Below are 27,594 nucleotides of genomic sequence, written 5' to 3'. Positions count from 1 at the left end.
CCTTATCTTGGTGCTGTCCCCAGGTTTCCTTCTCAGTCTGGCTCTCGGTGCTGTCCCCAGGTTTCCTTCTCAGTCCTTCTCTTAGTGCTATCCCCAGGTTTCCTTCTTAGTCTGGCTCTAGGTGATGTTCCCAGGTTTCCTTCTCAGTCCGGCTCTTGGTGCTGTCCCCAGGTTTCCTTCTCAGTCCTTCTGTTGGTGCTGTTCCCAGGTTTCCCTCTCAGTCTGGCTCTTGGTGCTGTCCCCAGGTTTCCTTCTCAGTCTGGCTCTTGGTGCTGTCCCCAGGTTTCCTTCTCAGTCTGGCTCTTGGTGCTGTCCCCAGGTTTCCATCTCAATCTTTCTCTTGGTGGTGTCCCCAGGTTTCCTTCTCAGTCTGGCTCTTGGTGCTGTCCCCAGGTTTCCTTCTCAGTCTGGCTCTTGGTGCTCTCCTCAGACTTCCTGACTGTCATCTCTTGCACCTTCCTGCTGTCCCATCACTGACCGGTTCTGTTTCATTTCTTCTCTCAGCTTTAGGTAATAAGATGGCGAGTGGAGGTCACTTTGCAGCAGCTGTTGTTTATTTTACTGAAGCTATAAAATTAAACCCTCGGGACTACAGGTGAGCTCTCTTGTTGCCATTAATGGCATTTCATTGATAAGCGTTATGCTTTTGGCTTCCCCTGGCTCTTGCCACCTAAGTCCTGTTGGAGCCATGTGTTTTTAGAGCTTACTTCATTGAACCAGATGGCAGATGACACCCTTTTTCTGCTCCTTTTCTGACCTTTATTCTGCTTTTTCTGTTAGTTTTTGGACCTATATTTTCCTCTCTGCTCGTCTCTGACCTTTATTTGCCTCTTTCTGCTAGTTTTTCACCATTATTTTGCCTCTTCCTGCTCTTTTTTTCCCCCTCCTACCCAGCACGCCGCCCTCCCCCCAGGACACCGAAAACTCAAGACCTGGCTCTTCTTTAGAGACGTCGTGCCCAGATATCCCTAGGGGTGACAGTGCTGCGCTATACCAATGCTGATGAATGATAAAAGCAAAGAGCACAGTTTTCAGTGGCCTGTGGTGTGGGTCAGGCCAAAGAGTTTATGGTGGTGGGGAGGGGAGGGGCCGTGCCTTTCTTTTTAGAGGGGCTAGGCCTTTTTTTAAATGAGACACCAATTTTCTGACACTTTTTTAAAGCTTAGTTTCAGGAAGACTAGTGAATTTATTTATTTCAATAGTTGCCTTGATAAATGTTTCTTAATAAATATATTTTTGTATTTGTAAAACTGCCATGTGACCAGGGGATGGTGCAGAGCAAGAATGAGAGGGATGGGTCGTGGGAGTATCGGATTAGATACACGTATATAGGGGGTATCACATTTGACGCGCTGCATGCTTCTGCTGATCGTTGAATGGTACTCTTGAGAGAAGAAGTGGCAATATCGGGTGGAAGAAAGCAAGATGAAACTGGGGAATTGGGGCAGAGCTAGAAGTTAATGGAAATTAGATATGAAAACAGTAGTGCCACATTTTCCATCACTGGGAGGATGTGACATCACAGTTTTAGGTTAGGATTACACCGGGTAGCCGTCTACCACAGTTTGTACCCTTTCGATGGCAGCCTCGAGGTGGATGAAGTGTTGCCATAGTGCCGACTGTTTTTTGTGTGGATAAAGCGACGCTGTTGTTGGGGAGGAAGAAATTAAATGTGGGCAGTTGATGAATGGATTCCTGTAGTGCATACACATGTATGGGCCTTTAATGGCGTACACCAGAACGTCGGATGCTTTGAGGCAGGAATCTGAGATTTTCCCGTAGCCAGGCCAAGACAGACGATGTTGCCCAAGTATCAGGATTACAACCTCATTGCTGTTTAAAGCTCAGTCTGCGGTTTATCCAGGCTTGGTTGTCAGGTGGGTCTATGGCATGGAATGTGTCCCCCTACAGTTTCATGGCAAGTTGGTTTCTGCACTTTTGAGACAAGAGAATGGTTTTGATGCGCAGCCGGAACTGCCTGTAGTGTCTTGAGTCTTGGATGGTGTTTCTTCACATCATTTGTAACCTGCAGAGGTGCTGATTGCTGTTGAGGAAGTGGTCCGGATACGAGAAAGGTTCTTGATTTTCAAGTTGCGTTGTTTTCTATGGTAAGACTTTTATAGTCGAAGGGTTGCATCCGGTTGTTTTATTTGTTTAAGGAGGTTTTGTTTTATTAAGAATAAAGATAATCCTTTGAGAAGCCTAAAGAAAACCGTAGCTAATCATTGTTTTCCTGGGATGTACCGTCTTGAATGAACTGGCATAGCTGTCCTTCCGCTAAAATAATCGACGTCCTATTTTCTTTTTTTCCACAGGCTGTTTGGGAACAGGTCGTACTGCTGGGAACGCATGGATCATTTTAAGGAAGCACTGGGCGATGCAGAGGTGTCCATAGGGCTTTACCCCCAGTTTCTAAAGGGCTATTTCCGCAAAGGAAAGTCACTAATGGGAATGAAGGTAATGGGAGAGTGTGTGTGTATGTGCGCGCGTGCGTGTGCATGTGTGTATTGTGTGCGCATGTGTCGTGTGTGTTGTGTGCACATGCATGTGTTGTGCACGTGTGTGTTTGTGCATGTGTTGTGTGTGCGTGTGAGTACAGTAGGAATTGATTGCTTGCATGTGCATTGTAGATTTAGTGAGAACTCCTGCCTTTGTCTATGAAGTCCCAGGAACGTGAAGCCAGTCAGGCCTGTGGCAGGCGAAGCATCTCATCGATTCATAAGAGCTCCAAGCTCTGACTGCAGAGACCAGACAAAAGACCCTAATCCCCAAAAGCTTCCGAGTGAATAGGAAGGAAAGGTCACTCACCTGCAGCTCTGATCTGATTCTCATGCAGGGCACTCTTCGTTCTAGTCCTAAGCTCTCAGTTGTCCCACCCATTCCCGGAATCTCACTCCACCTAAATATAAAAAACACACTGACAAAAGCACAGTTAAAAGCGGAGGTATGGTTCTGCCGTTGGCCAACACTTCTGGGCAGGCATTCGGCCAATGACATTATTGGCATGCTCCGAAGGTGTTTGCGATGAGTCTCCATTGAGATTGAGCAGGCGCTGATCTGTATCACCGGAGGAACTTTACAAGTGTCTCCCATGGAAGTATCCAGGGAGGCACCAGAAATGGGTGCTAGTTCCTTTTGTGCCCTCACAGCAATAATCTATTCCAGCCCCTGAAAGGCATTAGTGGGGAGCGAAGAATCCTGCTTATGCCGGCATAGGTGAATGGCAGATTGCCTAGGTCTAAATGGTTTTAAGAGGAAGGTCCTACTCCTGAGTGTGGTGAAGCCACACTTCTTGACTCGACAAGGCCGATCACCATTGTCCTAGCTCAGCCTCAGCATCCAGTCTTTAAATCTTGGAGTGATCGCAGGCACTGACTGCGCTCTGGCATGCAGATCGCCTCTTCACACTTGGCGGCCAAGAGCTCGGTACCAGCATTCATCATGTCCAGACATGACCACTGCAGTGATTCTATGCCGAGCTCCTGCCTAGTCATTGACCCTTTCCAGTGTTCCCAAAGCGAGACTGGTCGTCTAAGCTACCACCTTACAAGGTCCTACTGCGTCCCCAGTCCATGAATACTGTGTACTGGCTGCCGAGCAAAGAATGAGCTGTTCTGAAGATGCTGTGGCCCGAAGCAAGAATAATAGCGAACCCTTACGTAAAATGTGCTTAGAAAGCAGCGGAGACGGCCAGCAGACAGATGGTAAACGGTACAACCATGAGGAGGCAAGCGTGGCTGCGGGTGTCCGGATTTCTGCATGAGGTTCAAGAGATCATAAATACTCCCTTCACAGGAGAGAACCTGTTTGGAACGGCTGATGAAGACACTTTGCAACAGATAAAGGAGGACACTGACACAGCAAAGGCCATGGGGATGCCACTGTTCAGGGGCAACCCAGAAGAAGAGCGAACCCAATAAGAAGCCCACGAGCCGACTAGGCTGCCAAAGCACAAAAACGCAGCCATCTTGCCAGCAGACCGCTCCACAACACAGGTCACAGCAACTGAGGCAATTCCAACGAATGTAAGGTCAGCCCTTTCTGGGCACAGCAGAGGAACTGGGCAACCTTCCAGAGGAGCAAGCTCCTCCAGCAAGTCACTCCACCTACCACCACATACCACTGGGGTGCAGAATACAAGCCTTCCTGCATGAATGGCGGACGGTCACCTCGGACAAATGGATGCTCTGCATCATCCAACGCTGTTACTGCATAGAACTCCTATAGAGACTACCGGAGACCAGACGATAAACCAGATCACAGCGTGGAAGAGAGACGCAGCCTGCAGCAAAAAGTGCTAGAAAAGAATGCGATTGAGCGAGTGCCCATAGCAGAAATCAGTCAAGGAGACTACTTCACAAGTCCAATCAGCCAAGGAGACTACTCCACATTCTTTCTCGTCCTAAAACGGGACAAGTCCCCAAGACCAATCCTGGACCCCCTCTTTTTTTAACAAGTTTGAGAAAAGGGCTACACGATAACCATAGACGCCTACCTACACATTCCTGTGAATCGCAAAACACAAACACAAGAAATGTCTGCAGTTCGTAGTCAACAGTGACCTCTACCAATTCAGGGTGCTATCCTTCGGTCTCAAGTCAGTACCCAGAGTGTTCACAAAGAGCCTATCGACAGTGGCGGCCCACCTGAGGAGAAAGGGAATACACATGTACCCGTACCGAGATGACTGGCTGATAGAAGCAAGCTCTTACTCACAATACGAAAAGAACTCCAGAATCATGGGTTTCACAATAAACCTGAAAAGACTTCAACGAAACCGGAAAGAGAAAAGATTTTCCTAGGAGCAAGAATCCCCACGGTGAAGCTGAGAGCCTTCCTCGTCCTCTAGAGGATTCAGGCAATGACGGAGCGTGCTCGCTTCTACCGCAGGGGTCGGTCTCTGACAGTGAGAGCTGTGGCGAAGGTGATGGGCATGATGGCCTCATGCATCTCACTCATCCTCCATGCAAGAGTATACATGAGACCCCTACAAGAATGGATCCAGAACCAGTGGTCATAGGCAACGGGAGTTGGGAAGATCTAGTGATTGTACCGCAGAGTGCAGGAGGCAATGACGATGTGGAACGTGGACAACATAATGGAGGGCAGACCGTGACCATCACTGCGGATGCATTCCACACGGGATGGGTCGCGCACATGCGGAACTGAAAATCTGAGAACTATGGAAGGTGGAGGAAGCCATTCAGCACATAAATGTCCTGGAGCTAAAGATGGTCTTCCTAGCCCTAAAGGCTTAACAGGTGCAGGTAAAGAGAAGGACAGTGCTAATCCAGACAGACAACACAACCACAATGTTTTGCCATATGCAAGCGCAGATGAACACGGTCACACGTGCTGTTCAAACTAGCCCAAGAGATCAGGCGATGGGCCATCCATAAAGAATAACAGTATAACCGTCCAGCGTAGAAAACTAAGACACGCATCCAACTCACACATGGGTACTGTTAGAAGGCGACCTCAGAGGAGCCCGGAGGGGGCCCTGACTATCCTGAGACCAACCCGCGAGGTATCGTAGCCGGGCACTGGCGGGAGACTCCTCAGGGGAGGAATCTCGTATCTAGGATCGTACACTCGGCAACACACCACAAAGAGACACCACACCGGGAGTTCTTAAGACTAAATCTTTATCAGATCGGAGTGGTAGGAACTTTATGATCAGCACAGCAAATATATACAAGTGGAGCGCGGGCTCAGAGTCTTTGAGGGGGGTAAGAGGTAGCGGGACAGTTTTTGGGGGATATGGATCAAATGCAGGAGCGTACCCGGCGCACAGCTCACAATCCTCGAGCTGGGGGATACGCTTGTCGTCGTGGGGTCCGGCGGGACCAAGGGAGTCTGTGGGAGCCGCGAGTCACTCAGCAGGGCTCAGGTACAAGTTCGGAGCTCTTACGATCTTCAGGGAGCCGCGAGTCACTCAGCAGGGCTCAAGCACGAGTTCGGAGGTCTTACGATCTTCAGGGAGCCGCGAGTCACTCAGCAGGGCTCAAGCACAAGTTCGGAGGTCTTACGATCTTCAGGGAGCCGCGAGTCACTCAGCAGGGCTCAGGTGTTTCCAAAGGCGAATCTGCCGGATAGTCCCAGAGCACCCCTTGTTATAGGTCGACTCCTCTTTGATGTCCGGAGTCTGTGCAGGCAGGGGTCTTGTCACCTGGGGGTCGCTTGTCGGGGTTTCCTGCCATTGTCTTTTGATCCTTTCAGGGCCGGGTTGGGAGGAGTCCCAGACACCAAGCAGGCGTGGAGCCAGCCCTCGGGGAGGCCGGCGGGCCGATCGAAACCCACCTTCCCAGGGAAGCGCAGAGGTGTGATAGAAACTGCTCCTCCCTCTCTCATCCCAAGGGGAGCGCGATGTCCTCCAGCCGGAGTGGCGCCTCTAGGCCAGGGTCGCGCTGGGGCCGGGCGGCCATCTTGGTGCATGAAGTGGGCACGCGGACCCGGGGTGGCCGAAAGGAGGAAGGCCACGGACGGGAAAGTCTGGGTCGGGTGTGTGTGTTCTGGTGGGAAGGATCGGCTAGGTCGTGGGTTCGGGGGCTGTGTGAGGTGCAGGGGTCAGGTATGGCTATGTCACGAGGGCCGGGTCTAACAGGTACTTTACGACCTAGTGCTCGAAGATGTCTTCCACAGGTGGGGGACACCAGATATTGACTTGTTTGCTACCCCAGATAATGCAAAATGCGAAGAATTGTCATCCAAGCACCCACACCACTGATCCCAGGAGAATGCCCTGTCGGTAGACTGGTCAAGAAAATTTACATTGTCTTTTCACCAATCCCCTCATACCTCTAGTGATAAACAAGTGCAAGCTGTCACAAATGTCATTGATCCTAAACGCCCCACAGTGGGCAAGACAAGCTAGTTTCTCGGACCTCGTGAAAGTGGCGCAGGGATATGTAAAGAAGTTCCCAGAAACTTATGACCCATGCAGGGAGGGAAGATCCAAGAAGCGAGCAGCCTGAGCCTAGCAGGCTGGATCCTGAAGACATATAGTATGGACACATAGTTTGGACACTTAAACCTACCTAAATGATCCACAGATATCCTCATAGAGGCTAGAAGGACAAGCACAGGGAGGTGCAGCACTGCAAACTGGCAGAGGCATGTCCTGTGGTTCAGAAACAAAAGAATGATTCATGTCAGAATGGAGAACACCACAGTGATCAGATACAGCACGTAAGCGTCGGCTTCACTGTAGGTGCACTTTGTGCCAATAGTAGCTTATACAGGGGGCCACATAGGGAGAACTCTCTATACAGCAACACATATTAAAAGGATCCTAGAAGAAGCACAGAGAATAGCTCCCCCAGGTCAACACCGATGCCAACTTGGAACCTCAACCTGGTGTTGACTCAACTTACGAAGGCGCCCATTGAATCACTACAGAAAGCAGAGCTACGGTGTCTAACCTCGAAGACTGCCTTCCTAATTGCAGTCATGTCACTGCCAGTGTGAGCGTGCTGCAGGCGCTGACCACCCAAGAACTCTATTTGCAAATACACAAGCACAGGGTAGTCATGCGGACTAACTCATGTTTCCTCCCCAAAGTCATATCCCAAGTCCACATAAATCAAACAATTCAACTTCCTGCCTTGTTCCAGCAACCAAAGACTCAAGCGAAAAGGGCACTGATATACGCAGTCTTGATGTATTGGAAAGGACTAGGGATATCAGAAAGAGAAACCAGTTCTTCATATCCTTTGTGGACTCAAAGAAGGTCTGCCGGTGACCAAGCACCATTGTTAGGTGGATAGTGCAAACTATCTAGCTGTGCTACAAAACAGCTTATTGTGCCCAGAGCACACTCCACAAGGAAGAAAGGAGGGACCCTGGCCTTCATATCAATCGTCCCTGTTAACAAAATAGGTATGGCTGCCACATGGTCATCAGTCCACACCTTCAGCAAACACTATTGCGTCAACATACAAGTGATCCAGGAGTCAGAAGTGGGCTTCACAGTTGTGCAACATCTACCAGCAGGAGTTACCAGGGATACTGCTACAAAATCAGTGCACAGCATGTGAATCCAGAAAAGGATTCATCCTGCAAAACGAAATGGTTACTTACCAGTAGGAGTCGTTTTGCAGCTTGTAGAGTTCTCTGGAGTCGCATGCGACCGTCCACCTCCCCAATACAACATGAGGTGAGACAAAGAGGGGAAAGATTATGTAACACTAAAGACACTGGGGAAGCTAACTAACACAAGAAATCAAATAAGAATCTGAAGATGGTACCACACTCCGAGGCGTCCGGTGCGCACGTCTGATGTCATTGGAGGATGGACATAGCAACAAATGGCTACAGACTACACCCAGCAACAAAAAAAGGGAAAAATAGGACTAACAAGAAGATTCTAACCAACCACTAGATGGCGGAATAATGCACAGCACGTGAAGCCAGAAAACTCATTGAGCTGCAAAACTACTCCTGGTGCTAAGTAAACATTTTGTTTGTCCTAGGGTTGGTGTAGTTCTCGTATTGCTTCTGAGACAGACTGATAATAGTTGTGTTGCTGTGAATTGCGATCCAATCTGTAATACTAATAACCAATTACTAAAAATTATACTAACATGATTGTGCTACAGAGCAGCAGTATTGCATTAGACATCCAGGTGAAAAGATGAAATTGAACAGGGTCAGGTGCTGTGAATGCAAAATATATTCCCTTCCCAGTTATTGAATAATCTGATTTGTGTTTTTTTCCCAAGGTTTTGTCTCTTTCTCACCTGAGTGAGTTGAATGTGTGCAAATGCGGGGAGCAGTAGCATATATGTTTGAAATTTAAATACAGATCACCCACATACTGCCCTTAAATTGTGGATAAGCCATTCCAAAAGGCAGTGTCTAAGTGAAAGCTCCTGCTTACTTACTTGAGTAAATGTTAATTTTTACTCAAGAGTTTCTAGATTTCCAGTGTCGTTGGAATCTACACACGCGAGTGCCTGAAGGTTGGTTTCACTGGGTCAGCTGCATTCTCAGGAGTCGTCAAGGAATGTGCAAGATGACGTCACAAGCTTTTCCTTTCTTAAAGAATATTGTGTCATCTGAACTTACGAGAATCTGTAGTGTGTGCTGAATGTGAAGGTGTATGTGAAGGTGTATGTAAGACTAAAATAGGAAGTCAATGTTGTAAATTGTAAATGCTATGGGCTGTGGTGGGGACAGTAGAGGTGCTTGCACATTGCTCTTTGGTGTTATTATGAGTATGAAAGATTCTTTGATCAGCTTCTTGCGTGTTGTCAGACACAGGCACCCACATTTCCTCCTTTGTTGTACTTTTGAGGCTGTGTAGTACAGAACACAGTGTGAAAGAGAGTCCCAATTTCTTGAGCGTGGTTTGGAGATTAGACTCTGTGTGAGGTGATGGCTACTCTGGTCGCAAACAGTAAAAATTGACAATTTTAATATTGTATAAAAGGGGGACCGTATCTAAGAGGGCTGTTTGGTGAATGAGTAAAATCATGGTACCGTCGTAGCGGCTCTGATTAATCAGATCATTCCTTCCTACAGAATTATACAAACGCCATTCTTGCTTTTAAACACATCCTTCAGGAGGATAGCACTCACACGGACGCTGCTGTAGAGCTGAAGAATTGTGAACGCCTAATACAACTGGTAAGTTTGGAGCGGCCATGCAATGCATGGGAGCAACTAAGACCATGCATCCTTTAGGTTGTTATGTTTGGTGGCGGCCATCCGTAACATGGGACCGAACAAGCCCATGCTGCCTTTGGGTTCCTTTGTTTGGAGGGGGGGTACCAGAAGATGGAGAAGTGGCCGGATGGAAGCAGGTCCAGGATTATGGATGCTGGAGCTCCTCCCCTGTCTGAAAACTAATCTGATGAGTTAATCTGCATTTGTGGACAGTTTTTTTCATTTTGTTTTTTACTTTGATATTTTTTGTGCCAACCAGACCAAAGTGTGTCGGAAGCACTGAAAAAACTTGCCACAGTGATTAACATGATTAGTTATGGGTCTTCCTTCTTGTACGGAAAAGTAAAATGATTAAGCAGTGTCATCAACACAATCTCTGTTGTACCCTGCAGCAAGAATAGGTGCAGCCAAACAAAGTCCAGATAGGGAAATGCCGGTGCCAGGCACAGGCCAGGCCGGATTAGCAGAGGTATTGCCCGAACAAGTCTAGCCTTGCTGCTTGGGATAGACCTCAAAGATTCTATGCAACTAGAGGAGGTTTTTGACATGTGAAAGGCTATATACAGAAGATATGATGGAGCATACAGCAGAGTTCGAAGCATGTGTGGCTCTAGATACAAATGCTTAGCACGCACCTGCAGTCTAGTGTTGGGCTCAGAGGTTTGCAAGTTGTTTTTGTTTGAAGAAGTCTCAAGTCCCAAGATGTGGTATGACTTCTCCTCTTGGTGTACATTGCGTATGAGCACTGACTCCATGTTAGATTGTATTTTGCCTTTCCATCCCTCCAACTCTGAATCGTTAGATCTCTGGTGTTTTTTTCTACTCAATGCGGCATTACCTTTAGCAGCACTGAAGACTGGCGCTACACCTCATGGCTTTGACTGCCTCTCGGTGCCAGGAAGTATCCTTCCTTACGAAGAGAATACTTGGTTGCTGATAGAACTGACTTTCAGAAGTGACCTTGCTGCCACTAGAAATGTCCCCGGGAAGACCAAGAGGTAGGCAATCTGTGCATGTTCGCCAACCACGGTAATGCCATCTCTCCATTGTGCCTCGCCTTCTGATCCAAGAAGACGCATTGGTACGGAAGCACAAGCCACTGGGTGCACAGGATGATGCATCAGCGGGACACCTCAGAGACCTAAGGCATTTTCAGCAAAGATCCCCCTCAGCTCCAAAGAATTGGAAGAGGCTGGCCAGTTTGGCTTCCGGTCAAATAACCGGCACCCAGTCTGGAGACTTCGTCGCCGAGGGACAACTAGGAGGTGGAGGATGTCGAACTGGTGCAGAAGACTTCACCCAGCGCCATGAGAATATCTCTGCCCCCTGAGCCTCACATTAACAAAGTGGGGCCTCCAACAAAAGGTCCCTTTCCAAGGTAGAGTACCACTTCTGAGAGTCTGGCATTAGGCATGGATGCTTAGAAAAGGCAAGTCATGAGCCTCAGCTACCTTCAGGCTTTAGTCAGCCCTGGCAAAAGGCATAGGAGTCTGCTGAGGTACAGCTTTATTCCAGTGGCATGGTGAGCACAGTACCCACCAGAAAGCCGGGAGGGTGGTACAATAGAGTTCCCTGGGTGCAAAAAAGTTGTGGTGTTGGGGGGGCAAAGATGGCCCCAGCATGTGAGCTGCTACCTCAAAACAGTAATTTGCTCTCCACGACCATCACTCTTCAGCTGTCGTGAGAAGGATACACAACTTCCCCTCTCTTTGCTCTGGGAAGAAATCACACCAGATAGTTGGGTTCTAGACATAGTGCAACACAGCTGCTGCCTCAAACTACACACTGCCTCTTTCGACATCCCACCCCTCATGTACACACTCTGCAACAAGGACCTCTTCCTCCTCCAGGAAGAAGTGCATGCCCTCCTACAAAAGGGCGCTAAAGAGAGGGTAAACTCTACCAAGTACCACCTGCAGCTTCTTTAAAACTCACGACTCAAATGACTTCTGCGAACAAAAACAATGTGCAAACATCTGAGCCCAATTCTAGATGGCAGGAGTATGCTAAGCATGTGAATCTACAGCAGTACACGCTACGAACAGAAGCTTACAGAGTAGGAGCTTTGTCCTTATCCAATACATGATAGAGTGGTGGAGATGAATGGTTTCTTCCACAAAATTAGCTTGATATTCAGCATCGTGCGTATAGCACTTATAAAAAGAAGTCAATTGGCGACTTTTGGGAGTGAGCCTGGCTCGCCTCTGAGGCCAGTCAATGGTCTGGCTTACAAGCAGTTATCAAGTGAATATGGCAGCACCTTTGGGGAGTAGACACATGGTAAGTTCCGGAATCTAGGATGTGTACAGCAGTACTATGTGGGTGGGGCACCACCACCTAGGCAACACATTCAGATATTAAGCTGAAAGTATTAGGTTTGCCGTAGCCCAGTCATGATATATGTCGATTTGTGGACAGTTCAGCAAAGTGCGTTCAACATTTCTACTTACAGCGTATAATATGTCTTCATGCATGGGGTATATCAGGCTCTTGGGAGCATCAAGAGATGTTAGAAGGAATACATTTAATTCACACTGTACTATTGTATCTCAAATGTATGACAAGGAGGAACCATATTTCACATTAATTGAGTGATTGCATTTTTCCAGATATTGTAAAGTTTTATTACAAACTAGACGAATCCGTTAACAGTATTTTTGACAATTTGTTGGCATCTCTCTAGTTCTCTCCAACAAGTGACTAGGTCAAGATTTGAAGTGGTAGGATGAAGAAAAGACTGAATTTGTGAGGTCAAATGGAAGCCCCTTGGTGTTGCCAGATAAACATGGCTACTGCAAAGACATTAGTACAAAGAGATTAATAACTGTGATGACGGACAAGCAGAAGGGTGGGGTGCAGGCCTTTTGGGAGCTGTGGACCACAGGGTATCCGCATTTATTTATTTTCTATCAGACTACAAAACTTGCCATCTTGCACCAACCATTTCATCCTTCAGGGACCTGAAAACCCATTTTGTACACCATATTTAAAATTAATGTAAGCCTGATGAAAAGCAGTAAGCCTTGGGTGATTCTCTGCTGAGATCCCTTCCTCTCTGCGATTGTAAACATTGACATGACTTCAGTTCTTAAGGAAACTCCGGTTATGTTGGATGCCTCTTGTAAGCACTGTACACTGTTCACCTTCAGTCATTTGAAGAACTAAAGCTTACGGTTTCATAAATTCTACACCGTTCACGCCCTTTCGAGGAATGCACAAAGTGCACCAAGTACCTACTTCCTTCTTGTTCCTATTCATAAATGGGATTAGTAATTTCTCTATTTGGAAAAAGTAAAAGCGGAAATCAATGAGAAACTGTTTGTGTTGAATTCTAAAACTTCATACTATGCTCTCTAACGTCTTTTCCCTCTCCATTTTGCAGGCCAGGGTGAATAGTGGAAACAAAATTAAAATGCCGGATTTAGTGCCTCAAGATTTTCGTCTGCCTTCATCTGGTATGGGAGAATTATGTGGGTGATCAATTAAAAATTGGTTTGGATTTTGTAATTGTAAAAAACAACCTAAATCACAAGTCCTTGCTTGCTATAAGCGATGACGCAATGTGTGACCTTAGCAAAAGTGCTGTTTGCCTGTTTCTCCAAGATTTGTAGAACAAAGACATTCTTCTCCGGAGAAGGCAGATTTTGAAACATGTGTCTCTGCTAATTTGCGAGGGTGGGACCGCTGCTTACATATTTGTAGTTTATTTTCCTTTTTTGTGTTCTGCAGTGGAACAAAAAGAATACGCAAAGATGGAGACGGCTCTAGGTGGTCTTAGTCTAAATGGTTCTCGTTCAAGCTCTCTAGGACGAGATGGGGCTGTGTTTATAACTACCTCTAGCCAGAAGCCAATGGGTCCGGCTGCGTTACAGAATCTACTGAAGAACACCAAGGTGCCAGCACGCGCTGCCCCACTGTCAAAACCTGCATTTGCACCCAGGTGAGGAAAGTGCGTCCGCCACGAGGGCTGAGATGCTGAGTGAAGAGGGATGGAGGGCTTTACAAATCTCAAGGGTTGTAAAAAGAAGCTTCTGCAGATGTATGGCACCAAGTGCTTACATAATCCAGCGATGTGGACCAGGTTGCCAGAGTGTCTATTTTAATTTTGCAGCGTGAATCCTTTTCTGGATTCACATGCTGTGCATCATTCCGCCATCTAGTGGTTGGGTCCGGAATTGTCTTATTATTTTTTTCGGTCGCTGTTGACCACCATTTGGTGTCTGGTATGTCCCCTGTATGCCGTCAGACGGCAACCTGGAGGTCGGCGCGCGTTGTGGCCATCTTCAGATTCTTTTTTCCGCCATCGGGTCTGGAAGCAAGACGGGAAGCACCGAAGAAAAGTTTGTTTTTCCCGAAAAAACTTCAAGAAAAGAAGATAGTCATCAATAGGATCAGCGAGAAGAGATCGATCATCAACGCAGAGTCGTAGACAGAAACAGAGCAGCCCGTTTGTTTCAACACCAGAGGACCACCCCGGGCCATAAATGGCGAGGTAGGGGCCACGGAGAAGACCCCTTTTAAATTCTGTCCTAAGTGGCATCACAAATACGCACACCGTGATCCATACATCATGTGCAACCTCTGCCTACCCAAGGATCACCAGGACAAAGACTGTGAGGCCTGTGCAGCTTCCTGCCGAAGTCTCTCAGGACATGCCGAAATCAGAGACAGGCCCACTACACCACGATGTCGATGCCATCGAAGAAACCTTCCATGAGGGAGATTGGTTTCTCGTGTGACGAAGAGGAACATGCAGCTCCTGCGGATTCCACACATGAAGGATCAGACGTCGAAGTTATAGAAAAAGACGCCGAAAAAAGCCTAGCCGAGAAGAAGGGGAAGGAGTCGAAGAAAAAGATGGACAAGGTAAGAACCAAAGATCCATCGGAACCGAAGGGCCACGAGCCAAGAACAACCAAGGCAGCCCAGCGCCGAACAAAAAGGCGATCAAAGGTCAGCCACGAACAAAAGAAACCCACGGCACCCACCCATGGGTTGCCGAAGAGGGGAAGTCGCACAAGGCTCTAGAGCCAAAGGTCGACGACAGCGAACCCGTAAAAAAGGCTTCGACACCGAAAACTAACGTCAACGCCGAAAAGAAAGATCCCAGCATCAGACGCCGTAAGTGCCCTCGAAGTCGAAAAGAAGAAAAGATTTGAGGAAGAAATGGCTGCGCTATTGCAAAGGAAAAAGTAGTTTGACAAGTCATTAAAGGAGTATCGAATCCCTAAGGCTCCGGAAGTCAAACCGGAAACAGTCGACGCCGAGGAGGCTGAAGACGCCGAAGAAGAGGCAGATGCTATCCTCCAATCCCCACCAACACTGGAACCTCGAGACGAAGATCCCAAGGAATACGATAACATACCGGAGGAATAGGAAAACGAAGAAAACTTCGAGGACGAATTGAACGATCTAGACACCGAGAGTCCGGAGGAGGAGATCTGCAACTATCCCTCGAAGGCATCTCCCCCAGATGACATTGCCTCCTACAATGAAATCATTAAAAGGCTGCAAACCAGTTTGGGGTGCCCCTGGAGGAAGAAAAGGGGGATACATGTTTCCTTCTGGAATCCCTAGCACCTGCAACAAAGGGAACACAATATCTACCCATGTTGCCAAGTATTCTGGACCAAGGCAAGGAAGCCTTCAACGAGCCAGCATCAAACAGAGGGGTAACACCTAGAGTGGAGAAAAAATATAAATCCTCTTCAAATGACCCAAAATATATACAGGGAAATGTTACGTTGATTCGATCATCGTAACAACAGCCAGAAGGTAAGCTAACGCAGTCTCCAACACAGGACCTCCACCAGAGAAAGAGAGCAAAAGGATGGACTTGGTGGGCAGAAGAATGGGGGGAAAAAGCAGCAACGCAGTGGCGTATTCCCAACTCAAATGCCCTACTGAACAGATACGGCCACCAACAATGTGATGAAATGGAGGAGTTTATGAACAAACTCCCAGAGGAGGACAAGAAAAGAGCAAGAGCGGTGGTCCAGGAGGGAAACAATATAGCTAATACCTTCCTAAAATCTGCACTAGATGCCGCAGATACCGCAAGTAGGCAAATGTGCACGGGAACTACTCTCCGAAGACATGCCAGGCTCAGGATCTCTGGATTCAAGCAAGTTCAGACATCCATTATCAACAGGCCTCTTAACGGACAAGAGTTATTTGGCAAGGAAGTGGATGAATCCCTTCAACAGACCAAGAAGGATAATGAAACAGCTAGGGCAATGGGGGCCCTACAACAAAGAGGATCTTTCAAAAGAGGAGGTTTCTCTAACAAAGACTACAGGAAGAGGCAGCTTCGGCCAGACAAAATCTGCAGATACCGCAACAGTCTCAGGGGCAAAACACAAGCCAACAAATGGGTCAACAATCGGGTTACCAGGGCTGGCAACAACAGAAGTAGCCCTTTCGAGGGTGAGGAAATGGCAGAGGAAGAGGCCAAACCTCAAGAGGAAGAGGTAATACCTCTGACTGACTTCCATACAAAAAAGGACCCACACAAAACACCAGTGGGGGGAAGAATATCCTTTTTCCACAATCAGTGGGAAAGGATCACAACGGACAAATGGATTTTAAATTTGGTACAACACGGATATTGCATAGAGCTAACAAAGACACCACCTGCAAATCCACCAAGTAAAATAAAATTATCCAAATCAGAACAAACGCTGCTAAACGCACTGTGTCTAAAACAGGCATTAGAAACAGTACCAAAACTGGAACAGCACAAAGGAAACTACTCATTTGTACCAAAACAAGACCTAACACTAAGGCCAAATTTAGACTTAAGATTCATAAACAAGTTCATACGGACAAAACACTTCAAAATGTGTACCTGTCAGCGAGTCCCAGAAACAGAGGCGCCTTATGACAAATCCCTCGCTGACGGACCCTTTACACCTTCTATGCAGGGTGCTGGCGGTCCCTTTAACGTGGACTGGCTTGCCGCAACTACGGAAACGCCTCCAACGACGTCACAGACATTGGGCCAATCAGAGACCAACGAACACCCTAAGGCGGAAGTCGGGACAGACGGCGACGCGCAAGCCCGAGGAGGAGAGTTCGGAGAAGGAGAGAGCGGAGCGAAGAAGACGGAGAGCGAGGAGAAGAGAGGAGAACGAGATTCGGAGGTCGAACGGAGAGGAGTGGAGAGAGCTGCAGAGCCAGGAGGCCAACTTCACCACGTCTCGACCCGCCACGCGCCTGGAGGAGCGTGGCTGGGAAAGGTACGGGCCGGGTCCTGGGCTTCTTAACCACATGGGGTTCTGGACACACTCATGGACCTTTCTCCTGCTACTCCTGCAAATTCAGCGGCACCGACAACATCTCCGCTACGACCACACCACAGATTCCCGACCCCAACCACCTACAATGCATCCTTCTCAACACCCGCTCGGTCCACAGGCACACCATTGACCTATGGAACCTACTAGACACCATCTCTCCAGACGTCGCCTTCCTAACAGAAACATGGATGAACGCTTCCTCCGCCCCAGACATCACCATTGCCATCCCTGAAGAATATAAGATCACACGCAAGGACCGTACCAGCCACACAGGAGGAGGCATCGCCATCGTCCATAAGAAATCTATCCGCATCTCAACCAGCTCTGACGCCAACCTCGCCAACTCCGAACACCTTCACTTCCAGATCCACATCGACCCCAAGACCACACTCAGAGGCACCCTCCTCTACAGACCACCAGGACCCCGCGCAAAATTCAGTGAAGACATCACGGACTTCATCACTCCACACGCGCTCCCCTCCAAAGACTACATCCTTCTGGGAGACCTCAACTTTCACCTTGAAAAGACCAACGACCGCAACTCCACCACCCTGCTGGACAACCTCGCCAACCTCGGACTTAAACAACTAGTCACTTCCCCCACCCACATCGCAGGGCACACACTCGACCCCATCTTCACCTCCAGCAACCATGTCTCCTTCAGCCACACTACGGATTTCCTCTGGACTGACCACAGCTGCGTTCACTTCACCTACAACAAGCCAAAACCCACCAACCACCTCCAACCAACTCTGCAAAGAAACTGGAACAAAATCACCACCGACCAGATCTCCGCATCGCTCCTTCTAAACACCCCAGCCCACTCTTCTAACCCAAACCAAGCCGCCGCCAACTTCACCCTATGGCTATCCAACACCGCCGACACCCTAGCACCACTGAAAAAACGTCAAAGCAAACCTGGCAGCAAGAAGGCCTCATGGTTCAACGATGATCTTAAGAAGTCCAAGAAACTCTGCCGCTCCCTTGAAAAGGCCTGGAAAAAAGACCCATCCACTAGCACCAAGGACGCCTTCAAAAACGCCACCCGCACACACCACCAACTAATCCGAAAGGCCAAGAAAACAGCATTCAAGGATCGACTTGACAACAACGCCCACAACAGCAAGGAACTTTTCAACATCGTCAAAGAATTCTCCAACCCCTCAGCCAACTCCAACGACATCACCCCCTCTCAAGCCCTCTGCGACTCCCTAGCCTCATTCTTCCACAACAAGATTGCAGACATTCACAACAGCTTCGACAACCAACCCGGAGACCAACCCACCCAACCATTTGCTGAACATTATCCCCCCGTAAACACCCTCAACGACTGGAACCCAATCTCCACTGAGGACACAATCCGCCTGATGAATTCCATCCACTCAGGATCCCCCACAGACCCATGTCCTCACCACATCTTCAACAAAGCAGACTCCGTCATAGCACCGCACCTCCGAGACGTCATCAACTGCTCCTTCAACTCCGCCACCTTCCCGGAAAACTGGAAACACGCTGAACTCACCGCCCTTCTGAAAAAACCCACAGCGGACCCCACCGAACTCAAAAACTACCGCCCCATTTCGCTCCTTCCATTCCCGGCCAAAGTCATCGAGAAAGCCGTCAACAACCAGCTCGCCGCCTTCCTCGAAGCCAACAAATCCCTCGACTCCTCACAATCTGGCTTCCGAGCAAAACACAGCACTGAGACCGCCCTAATCGCAGCAACAGACGACATTCGAACTCTATTGGACAATGGAGACACAGTCGCCCTCATCCTCCTCGACCTCTCTGCAGCATTCGACACAGTCTGCCACAGCACCCTGTTACAACGCCTCAATAACATCGGAATACAAGGAAAAGCACTTGAATGGATCACCTCTTTCCTCTCTGGAAGAACCCAGAGAGTCCGCCTCCCACCATTCAAGTCCGAGGCCACTGAAGTCATCTGTGGCGTACCACAAGGATCATCACTCAGCCCCACCCTCTTCAACGTCTACATGAGCCCCCTCGCGGCCATCGCCCGCCAACACAACCTCAACATCATCTCTTACGCGGATGACACTCAACTAATCCTTTCTCTCACCAATGACCCCAGCACCGCCAAAACTAACCTACACGAAGGAATGAAAGAAGTTGCCGAATGGATGAAACAAAGCCGTCTGAAACTGAACTCAGACAAAACAGAAGTCCTCATCTTAGGTACATCCCCCTCTGCATGGGACGACTCCTGGTGGCCGGAAGCCCTTGGAAAAGCACCCATCCCGACAGACCACGCACGGAACCTAGGCGTCATCCTGGATTCTTCACTCTCAATGAACAGACAAGTCAGCGCCGTATCCACATCCTGTTTCAACATTCTTCGCATGCTCAGAAAAACATTTCGCTGGATCCCCACCGAAACAAGGAAAACAGCCACCCATGCTCTAGTCACGAGCCGACTGGACTATGGAAACACCCTCTACGCAGGTACTACCGCTAAACTCCAGAAGAAACTCCAACGAATCCAAAACGCCTCAGCCAGGATCATATTAGACATCCCGCTCAACGAACACATCTCCAGTCACCTGAAAGACCTCCACTGGCTACCCGTCAATAAGAGAATCACTTTCCGACTGCTAACTCACGCACACAAATCACTCTACGACATCGGACCAGAATGCCTCAACTCACGACTGTCCTTCTACACCCCCTCCCGCCAACTACGTTCTTCCAACCAAGCCCTCGCCACTGTACCTCGCATCAACAGGACCACCATGGGAGGCAGATCCTTCTCATACCTGGCTGCTAAAACATGGAACTCACTCCCCGCTTACCTTCGCCTCACCCAGAACCACCTGGCATTCAGAAAACAACTTAAAACGTGGATATTTGACAAGTAATCCTCCTCCCCTTTCTAAGCGCCTTGAGACCCTCTGGGTATGTAGTGCGCTATATAAATTCTCTGACTTGACTTGACTTAATAAGGGGGGGTATTCTTTGTGGGGAGGTCACACGGATTGTGGAGGTTTGCTTTGGATTTCTCTGTGTCAGGAGAGCCCTCACTCACCTAATTGTTCTGGTCCCACCTGTGCTGTTTGGTGAAGGAACCCCGGTGACTCCTCACTCCCCTTTCCCCCTCAACTCGTAGTAGGAGAGAAGGATCCCCTAAAATATTGGTGTTTTCCCTTCCTTACATATCCTACGGAGGCTTCTCGCAGACACCGACTTCCGAAGAGGAGAAGAGGGCGACCAGACAACCCCAAGAGACGAAGAGGAGAAGAACCGCAAAAGACACTGTCCCAGCCTATTTGAAATAAACCCTTAGTACAGTTACGTCGTCTCGTGGTATCCTTGCTATACTAAGGCGGAGTACAGCGCCTAGGCGACAGTACCCTTCGAGAAATAATCCCACAAATCCCAAAAGGAGATTTCCTAGCAACAATAGACCTCAAGGACGCCTATTTACATATTCAAATGAACAAAAAACACAGACAGTACCTAAGATTCCTACAGAACACACTACCACTTAAAGTGAGGAAAACAAAACAGTTGTTTGTTGCTTATTCACATACCAACACAGGATCAGTTGTCACTAAGGCAACCATTGCAAGATGGATAGTACAAGCTATACAACAAGTTATACCAATGCCAAAAAAGAACTAACAATACAACCAACAGCTCACTCCACTAGGAGGAAAGGAGCAACGCTAGCCATCATGGCAAATGTTTCCATCGATGCCATCTGTGCAGCAGCAACATGGGCATCACCACAAAGCATCATTGGTGTGGATATACAAATGAATAAGGAAGCTCAAATTGGACAAAAGGTGCTTCAACACCTGTTTGCTAAGTCTTCCTCTCACCACTGCCTCCCAAACACGGGAGAAACCGCTACATAAGCTGATGCACAGCATGTGAGTCCAGAAAAGGATTCACGCTGCAAAACGAAATGGTTACTTACCAGTAAGAGTAGTTTTGCAGCTTGAAGAGTTTTCTGGATTCACATGCGACCCACCCAGTCTTCCCCTTGAAGGAACACAAACAGGTGGGGAAGCAAAGCACAACGTAAAAAACTTTAAATAAGGATCATCACGAGGATTAAACAGCATAAAAACAGAAAAAAGAATTCGAAGATGGCCACCATGCACGTCAACCTCCAGGATGCCGTCTGACGTCATACAGGGGATGTACCTGACACCAAATGGTGGTCGACAGCGACCAAAACAAGAAAAAGAAAAAAACAGGCTATTCCGGACCCAATCACTAGATGGCGGAATGATGCACAGCATTGAATCCAGAAAACTCTTCAAGCTGCAAAACTACGCCTACTGGTAAGAGGCTATTTCGTTTTTTGTATTTGTACATTTATTTACAATTTATAAAACCATATTGTGAAATGTACATAAAGCAGTGTTCATATTTTGATAATAGCCACATCACAATATTTAAAAGTAAAAAATGAATAAGAAAACCCTCTCAATAATATAAGATCCCATCCTATATCTCCGTTTTGACAAACATAAAGTAATACCATTGGACTAGTGACAGCCACCAGGTGAAGTCTTTCATAGACAAGAAAGGCGGACATCGGAATAACTGTTCGCAGGTTTCCATCCCCTCCTTCAGCAGTCAACTCCTTCTAATACAGAATGCAACATTATACGAAGAGCCTTCAGTCTCTCACAGGGGAACAGTCCCAAATGGGATCGTCCTACTTTCTCTCTCCGTGGGAATAGCGTACCGTATCTTGTGAGAAATGGATATGTTTCTTGTACTTAAGTGAGGCTAACTTGGCTAATTATTGTGTACTTTTCATACCTCAATGTTCAATCACTCTCATTCCTAAGGTCTGCTCCATAGTTGGTACCTCTATCTCTCACCGTCTGGGATTGTATCATGGACTTGAGTGCTTCTTGTTCTGCAGCACCATTTGATAACACGTGCTCCCAGTGTGCGCTACTTTCTTATTGCATTAGTCTTGTTTGAACTCAAGTTGGAAAAAAGTAATTTGAATGTCCTGTTTTTGGTCTCAGTTGTCTTTTTAAATCTTTGCAGGCAGCTGTACCCCATCTGGGTGGGTAATGTCACCCCCAGGATTACAGGGGAAATCATCCTGTCTCATTTCCAGCGGTAAGGCCTTCGATACCAGTTAAATGCTCTTGCTGTTTTGGTTTGTAAGTGAATGTTGCATCTCGATTGTATGTCTTTTGTGCATTGGTTGTTGCTTGGCTGTTGGCTGCCTCCTCCTTTCTAGCTACAACTGTGGCTTGCTAGTTTGAGGAGGCCGTCTCCTCATGGCTAACCCTCAAAGCACAGTATGTTCTCCACTACAAGGGGGCCTCCTCCTCACCTTCTGGCCTTCCCAATAAGCGAAGAGTAATTCATCTTAAACTCTCATTGATTTGATCAGTTACTTTTCAACAGGTTGGGTGAGTGTTTTTTTTATCCAGTACTGTATTTGTACTGTTCACAGATAACACAGTAACCTACTCGGGGTGAAGAGATTCATTGTTCACGAGTTTGTTGTTCTATGTAGCATAGAGTGAACTCCACTCTGCAGAGTTTGAGAGCGCAGTGCATAAGTGAGCGCAAACTCCACCCTGCGGAGTGAGCGCAGTGCATAAGTGAGCGCTGTGAGAAGTTGGCCTGGCATATGCTGGTCACTAGTTATAGTGGCCACCTTGCACCAGTCCAATTCGACTCTTATGGTAGATAGGTTTAAGACAACCTTTTAAAGAAAGCTATCCTAGTGGTAGCTGCGGAGAGCAGCCTTCAGGCTAAGTCTCAGAGGAATGTAAAGCAGCTTGTTTTACCTTATAATCTCTTGAATTACCAAATGAAAGGACACCACACAGGTATATATATCAAATATATATGTATTTATTTCTAGACACACTCTACTAATCTCTTTATGAGATTAGAAGTCAGGAACATATGCAAATATCAACGTTTCACAATAAGTTAAGCACAAATATGGCTGGAGCCCTAGGGGCGTTCCAGACCATATACTAAAAAAGAGGTTTAGGAAAGTCGACTTGCAAGGGGACAAGGCCTAGGGCCTGTAGAATCGCTAGGGCTTCACTAATCCACCCAAGGAAGGTAAGTAAAAGACCCACGGGAGACGGGTGCAGTGTGAGAACACAGCCGCGGGTTCCCTATTGATGTCAATAGAGCAAGTCACGGTTGGCTTTTAGAGTTTAAGGGTACTTCTAGAGAGTCTACAAGCAAGCCACTTACAAGGCAAGTAGTTGGAGGGCCAACACCCACAGGAGCACCGGAGTGCACGAGTTACGTCACCCAGAGAAGCCGGTTGCATAGGTGTCTTTTGGTGTCTGGTCGCGTTGTCATTTTCTATGGAAGCCGAAGACGTTTTGCTGCTTGCGAAGACTGGAGAAGTGTCCGGTGGAATCCAAGGCTGGATTCAAGATGAAGAAGACCTGAAAGCAGAAGGGACAGTGTTCACAGTCACTTGCCGGTGACCCGGGGCCAGGAAGATGGATGCCCACGGAAGTCGGTTAATTTCAGGTGATCAAGGGTATTTTGACTCTTCAGCCATGAGGTCCAGGAGGCGTCGACGACGGCCAGGAGCTGGATTCGGAGTGTCCCACGAAGTCTGCAGCTTACTGAGGTGTCGGCAACCGGATTGGAGTCAACAAGCCTTGGCAACAGCAAGTCTTGTGGAAATCGAAGAAAGTCAGTGGTGCAGTGGTGAGGAACTCACCCTGCGAGGGTAAGTCAGGGCGGTCCTGGAGCAACCAGGGCAGCCCTTTGGTTCGATGAGAAAGTCTTCAGGGGACCCACAAGCCAACCGGCAAGGGATCGCGAAGACGCCTCGTGAGGATTCGCTTCACAGGAGCCCACGGTAACTCGGGACGAGGTAGACCTCTGATTTTTGACGGAAATCCTGCTGGAGGCTTGGACCACACGTGGTCTAATGCAAAAGTTCTTAGAACGTCGTGAAGGGGTTGCACTCGACAATAGTGCACGGTACCCGGGTATTGCTGTTCCTCGTCACTCGTGGGGTCCACTCGCCACAGCTCTGCTGGGGACTCACAATGGCCGTCAAAGTCAGGAAATCTGCTTCCGGGGCTGCAGGGACTGTGGACTCCGGCGGGAGTGGGAAAGTTTGTGACCGTTGATGCAAGTTTTTGGTGCCTGCCAAGCAGGGGAGGCCCTCCTTGACTCCCAGGGAGATTATTCCGTCTTCCAAAGGTAGTGGAGCGTCAAAGGTCCAGGATTCTTCTTGTAGAGCGTCGTCCAGGGATATCTGATTTGCAATGGCAAGGTTTCCCTATCTTATACTAAAGGAAAGGGAGGGACTAGCTCTATGACCACTCCCCTGGGAGGGTCAGGGGAGTGGGTGGTTACACCCACTTCCCTTTGTCCAGTTTCGCGCTAGAGCAGGGGCAGGTAGCCCCTGAACCGGTTTGAGCTGGCATATGCACAGAGGAGCCTACTGCTCCCCAGTGCAGGACTTCAAAGCACTCTAGAAGTGCACCCACCCAGCCCCAATACACTAAATCCTGTCTGGAAGGTGGTGATACCTCCCTGTGACAGTATTCCTATTGTTGGGCCTCCTCCACTGCGAGTTTGTCAGCAGCAGGAGGGCAGCCCAGTGTCTGTGCTGGTGGCATCCATTTTGTGATGCCAGGGCTCTTTCAGATTTCTACAGTGTTTCCATAGTGGGTAAATGTCGTCCCCTCTAGAAGGGTGGGCTCATACTCCCACACCAGTTACTGGTGTGGGGGTATGATTCCAAGTTGTTTGACACCAAACACGACATGTTTCGATGCAGTCATTCCAAAGTTAGCATTTACCGCTAGGTTATAATGCACTTAAGAGTATATGGTTTAACCGCATCCACAAACAGCCACAGATAATAGACTCTGCCAGCTGCAGAGGGGCCCTGCTCAGGCAGAGGCACCCCCTCACATTGTAAACCAAGCACCCTGCCCTCAGGATTGATAGGGCCTGCTTTAGGGGTGACTGATAGGTTTATGTGTGTGTGTATGGTGAGATATAGGAACCTATACCTCAGTGAGGAGTGCTAACAATACCTCACCCAGGCTGCAGTAGCAGGCCTGTGGTGTCAGATTTAGTCTGCTTCCCAGGGGTGGCATAATGCATGCTTCAGCCCCTGGTAGGCCTGTAAAGTACCTATGCCCTTGGTACCTATGGTATCATATACTAGGGGCTCATAAGGTACCACAGTATCCAATCACTAGTGCATCTAATATGCACTCCAAGTTGTTTAGAGAGAACCGAGAGACTGGGGCCCTGATTAGCAGGGACCCAGCCAGACTATAGCCAGAAACCGGAGTTAACATCAGAAAAAAAGTGGGGGCAACAAAAGTGCAGATCCTACTCTCCTACAAGCGCAAACTCCACCCTGCAGAGTTCGAGAGCGCGGTGCGTAAGTGAGCGCAAACTCCGCCCTGCAGAGTTTGAGAGTGCTGTGCATAAGTGAGTTGTGAGAAAGACCATCTATAAATCAACTTAGTGTTCTTTGGAAACCTAACAAAGCAAATAGTATCAGCAGTACAGTGTTTCAGTGATTTCCAGATGTTTTCTGGTGTATGATGGTGTTTATTCATGCACTAAAGTTGTTACAGTGCAGTGTTTGAGAATTTCAAAGCATTTCTGTTCAAAAGCACATAAAATACTGGTAGGTGTAACTAAGTAAAGAATATTTAGTCATATGAGATGTCAAACGTTCGTGTGCAGTGACAATCAAAGGCATCAACATAAGGGGCACAGACCTGGAAGGATGCAGGATGCATAAGTGAGGAGGGAGATGTAATATGTCCTGTCGGTACTCTTAGCATCTAAAACGTATCACAGCCATAAATATGTACAAAGAAGTTCGAGGCATGTGGGCTGCTGAATTCATATCTGTGCATAGATCGCCGCCTAGTGTTGGGTCCGGATGTTTGCACGTTGTTGTCCTGGAAGAGTCTTCGAGGTATCCTGGGATAGGTGACTCCTCCCCTGGACTACAGTGCGCATGGGCATCCTCTCCATCCTCAGATTGTTTTTTTCCGCCATTGGGTTCGGATGTGCTATCTTAGCTCAAGTTAGGAAAAACTTTATCGAGGCCAAAAGGCCTTTAGTTCGCGTCGGTACTGTTTTCTCGATCGGTTTCGATACTCCTTTGTTAGTTTAACAACTTTCAGCACCGACTTTTCGCTTCTTACCTGCCCATCGACGACATCGGCGATGGAATCGAGGACACCGTTCAAAAGATGTCCGGTATGCAATGCGAAATATCCCCACATCGACGTCCATCCGGTGTGCAACAAATGCCTTTCGCCGGATCACGACGAATCGACATGCATGGCCTGTGCCCGGTTCCGTTCCAAGAAGACTCTACGGACTCGACGAGCGGCAAGACTCGAAGCGCAGCACGCGGCACCGGCCCCGGCAGACATCTTCAACGCCGAGACCGAAGATGTCGAAGAATTGGAGATCCTACCCTCCAGTCCCGTTTCCGAACATGACTCCGGATCGAACGACGTCGACGAATCACTCTTTCGCAGAGATGAAGACGACACCGAGGTAGGAGACTACGATGAGGCCTTAGGGGCCGAAGAGAGTAGCTCCAATGACGAGCAAGGCCTACCCGTTCAGACTGACGAGAGCCCAGTGCCACAGTCTATGGCTCCGGTCGAGGGATCGCCTTCGGGCCTTACCCGAGACCTATCCCGCAGTTCTTCGGCCCCACCCTCGGGCCCGGCCTCGGACGTTCAGCGGCAGCCATTATTACCTAAACCGGCTGGTTTCCCTTCTTCCAAACCGAAACCTGCACTGGTTCAATCGAAACCAAAAGTGGCGCTGGTCGGATCGAGGCCTTCCACACCTTCAACGCCAGCGAAGCGCGTCGGCACCGAGCGCACCAAGCCAGACTTCGGTGCCGAACTTGAAGCGGCCGACGTCGGAGTCGGCATGCGGAAAAAGGCCTTCGGTGCCAACAAACCTGATCGGTTCCCGGCGTCGACGCCATCGACTCCGACACCAAAGGTCACACTGCCGGCTGCGTCTCACATCGCTTCCACGGCACCACCGAAGCCTCATGCATCGAAGACGTCGACGGCCATTCCCGCCCCTCGACTCGATGACCCGCCGGTGCCGAAAAAGTCGACGACCGCCTCGACAGACCTGGTCGGCGCGAAAGCCTCAAAGACGCTCCAAGTGCGACCTGGTGCAGCACAAAGCAGCAAAACCAAAATGGTCCTCCAGGACACGTCGGGCTCCGGCCCAATAAAAGCTCCAGCAGCCTCTTCGGCGCCAGCCAACATTACTTTTGGCCTGCCTCCGTCCACGATCCCAAAAATATTCCAACTCAGGACGCGGGTCGCCCACACCACAACTACACCTGCTGAGGCGTCTCCGTCACATGTCATCGACGCCATCACCGGCAGGATGGTTATCCACGAACGGAGGATAACTTCGGAGCCACCTTTGGACCCTTTCCGGATCCCGCTAAAAAGGAAGCTGCCTGTGGACTCAGAACCTCTCCTAAGCGAATCTTACCACTCGCCCTACCAAGATCCACAATCATACTCTCCCACACACTCCGACACGGATGTGTTGGGGGATTACATGGATGACCAAGTCCCCTACCACGGAGACATAGACCCTGATTACCAACAGG

At 48.6% G+C, this 27,594-nt stretch overlaps 1 protein-coding gene across 2 annotated transcripts in view; it reads left to right on the top strand.

Annotated features, from left to right (window-relative positions):
• TTC31 (tetratricopeptide repeat domain 31) overlaps positions 1–27,594 on the top strand; it is a 214,820-nt gene that overhangs the window by 85,021 nt on the left and 102,205 nt on the right. For both annotated transcript variants that reach the window (XM_085642905.1, XM_085642906.1), the window contains exons 10-15: positions 505–595; positions 2,316–2,457; positions 9,523–9,627; positions 13,049–13,121; positions 13,396–13,606; positions 21,999–22,073. In XM_085642905.1, coding sequence (XP_085499031.1) covers positions 505–595; positions 2,316–2,457; positions 9,523–9,627; positions 13,049–13,121; positions 13,396–13,606; positions 21,999–22,073 — 697 coding nt within the window. The remainder of the gene's footprint in view (positions 1–504; positions 596–2,315; positions 2,458–9,522; positions 9,628–13,048; positions 13,122–13,395; positions 13,607–21,998; positions 22,074–27,594) is intronic.

Source organism: Triturus cristatus, chromosome 2_2, assembly GCF_964204655.1.
Source record: "Triturus cristatus chromosome 2_2, aTriCri1.1, whole genome shotgun sequence".
Lineage (NCBI taxonomy): Eukaryota > Metazoa > Chordata > Amphibia > Caudata > Salamandridae > Triturus > Triturus cristatus.
Note: the sequence above shows the minus strand (reverse complement) of the source record. Positions and strands in the feature narration are given on the sequence as shown.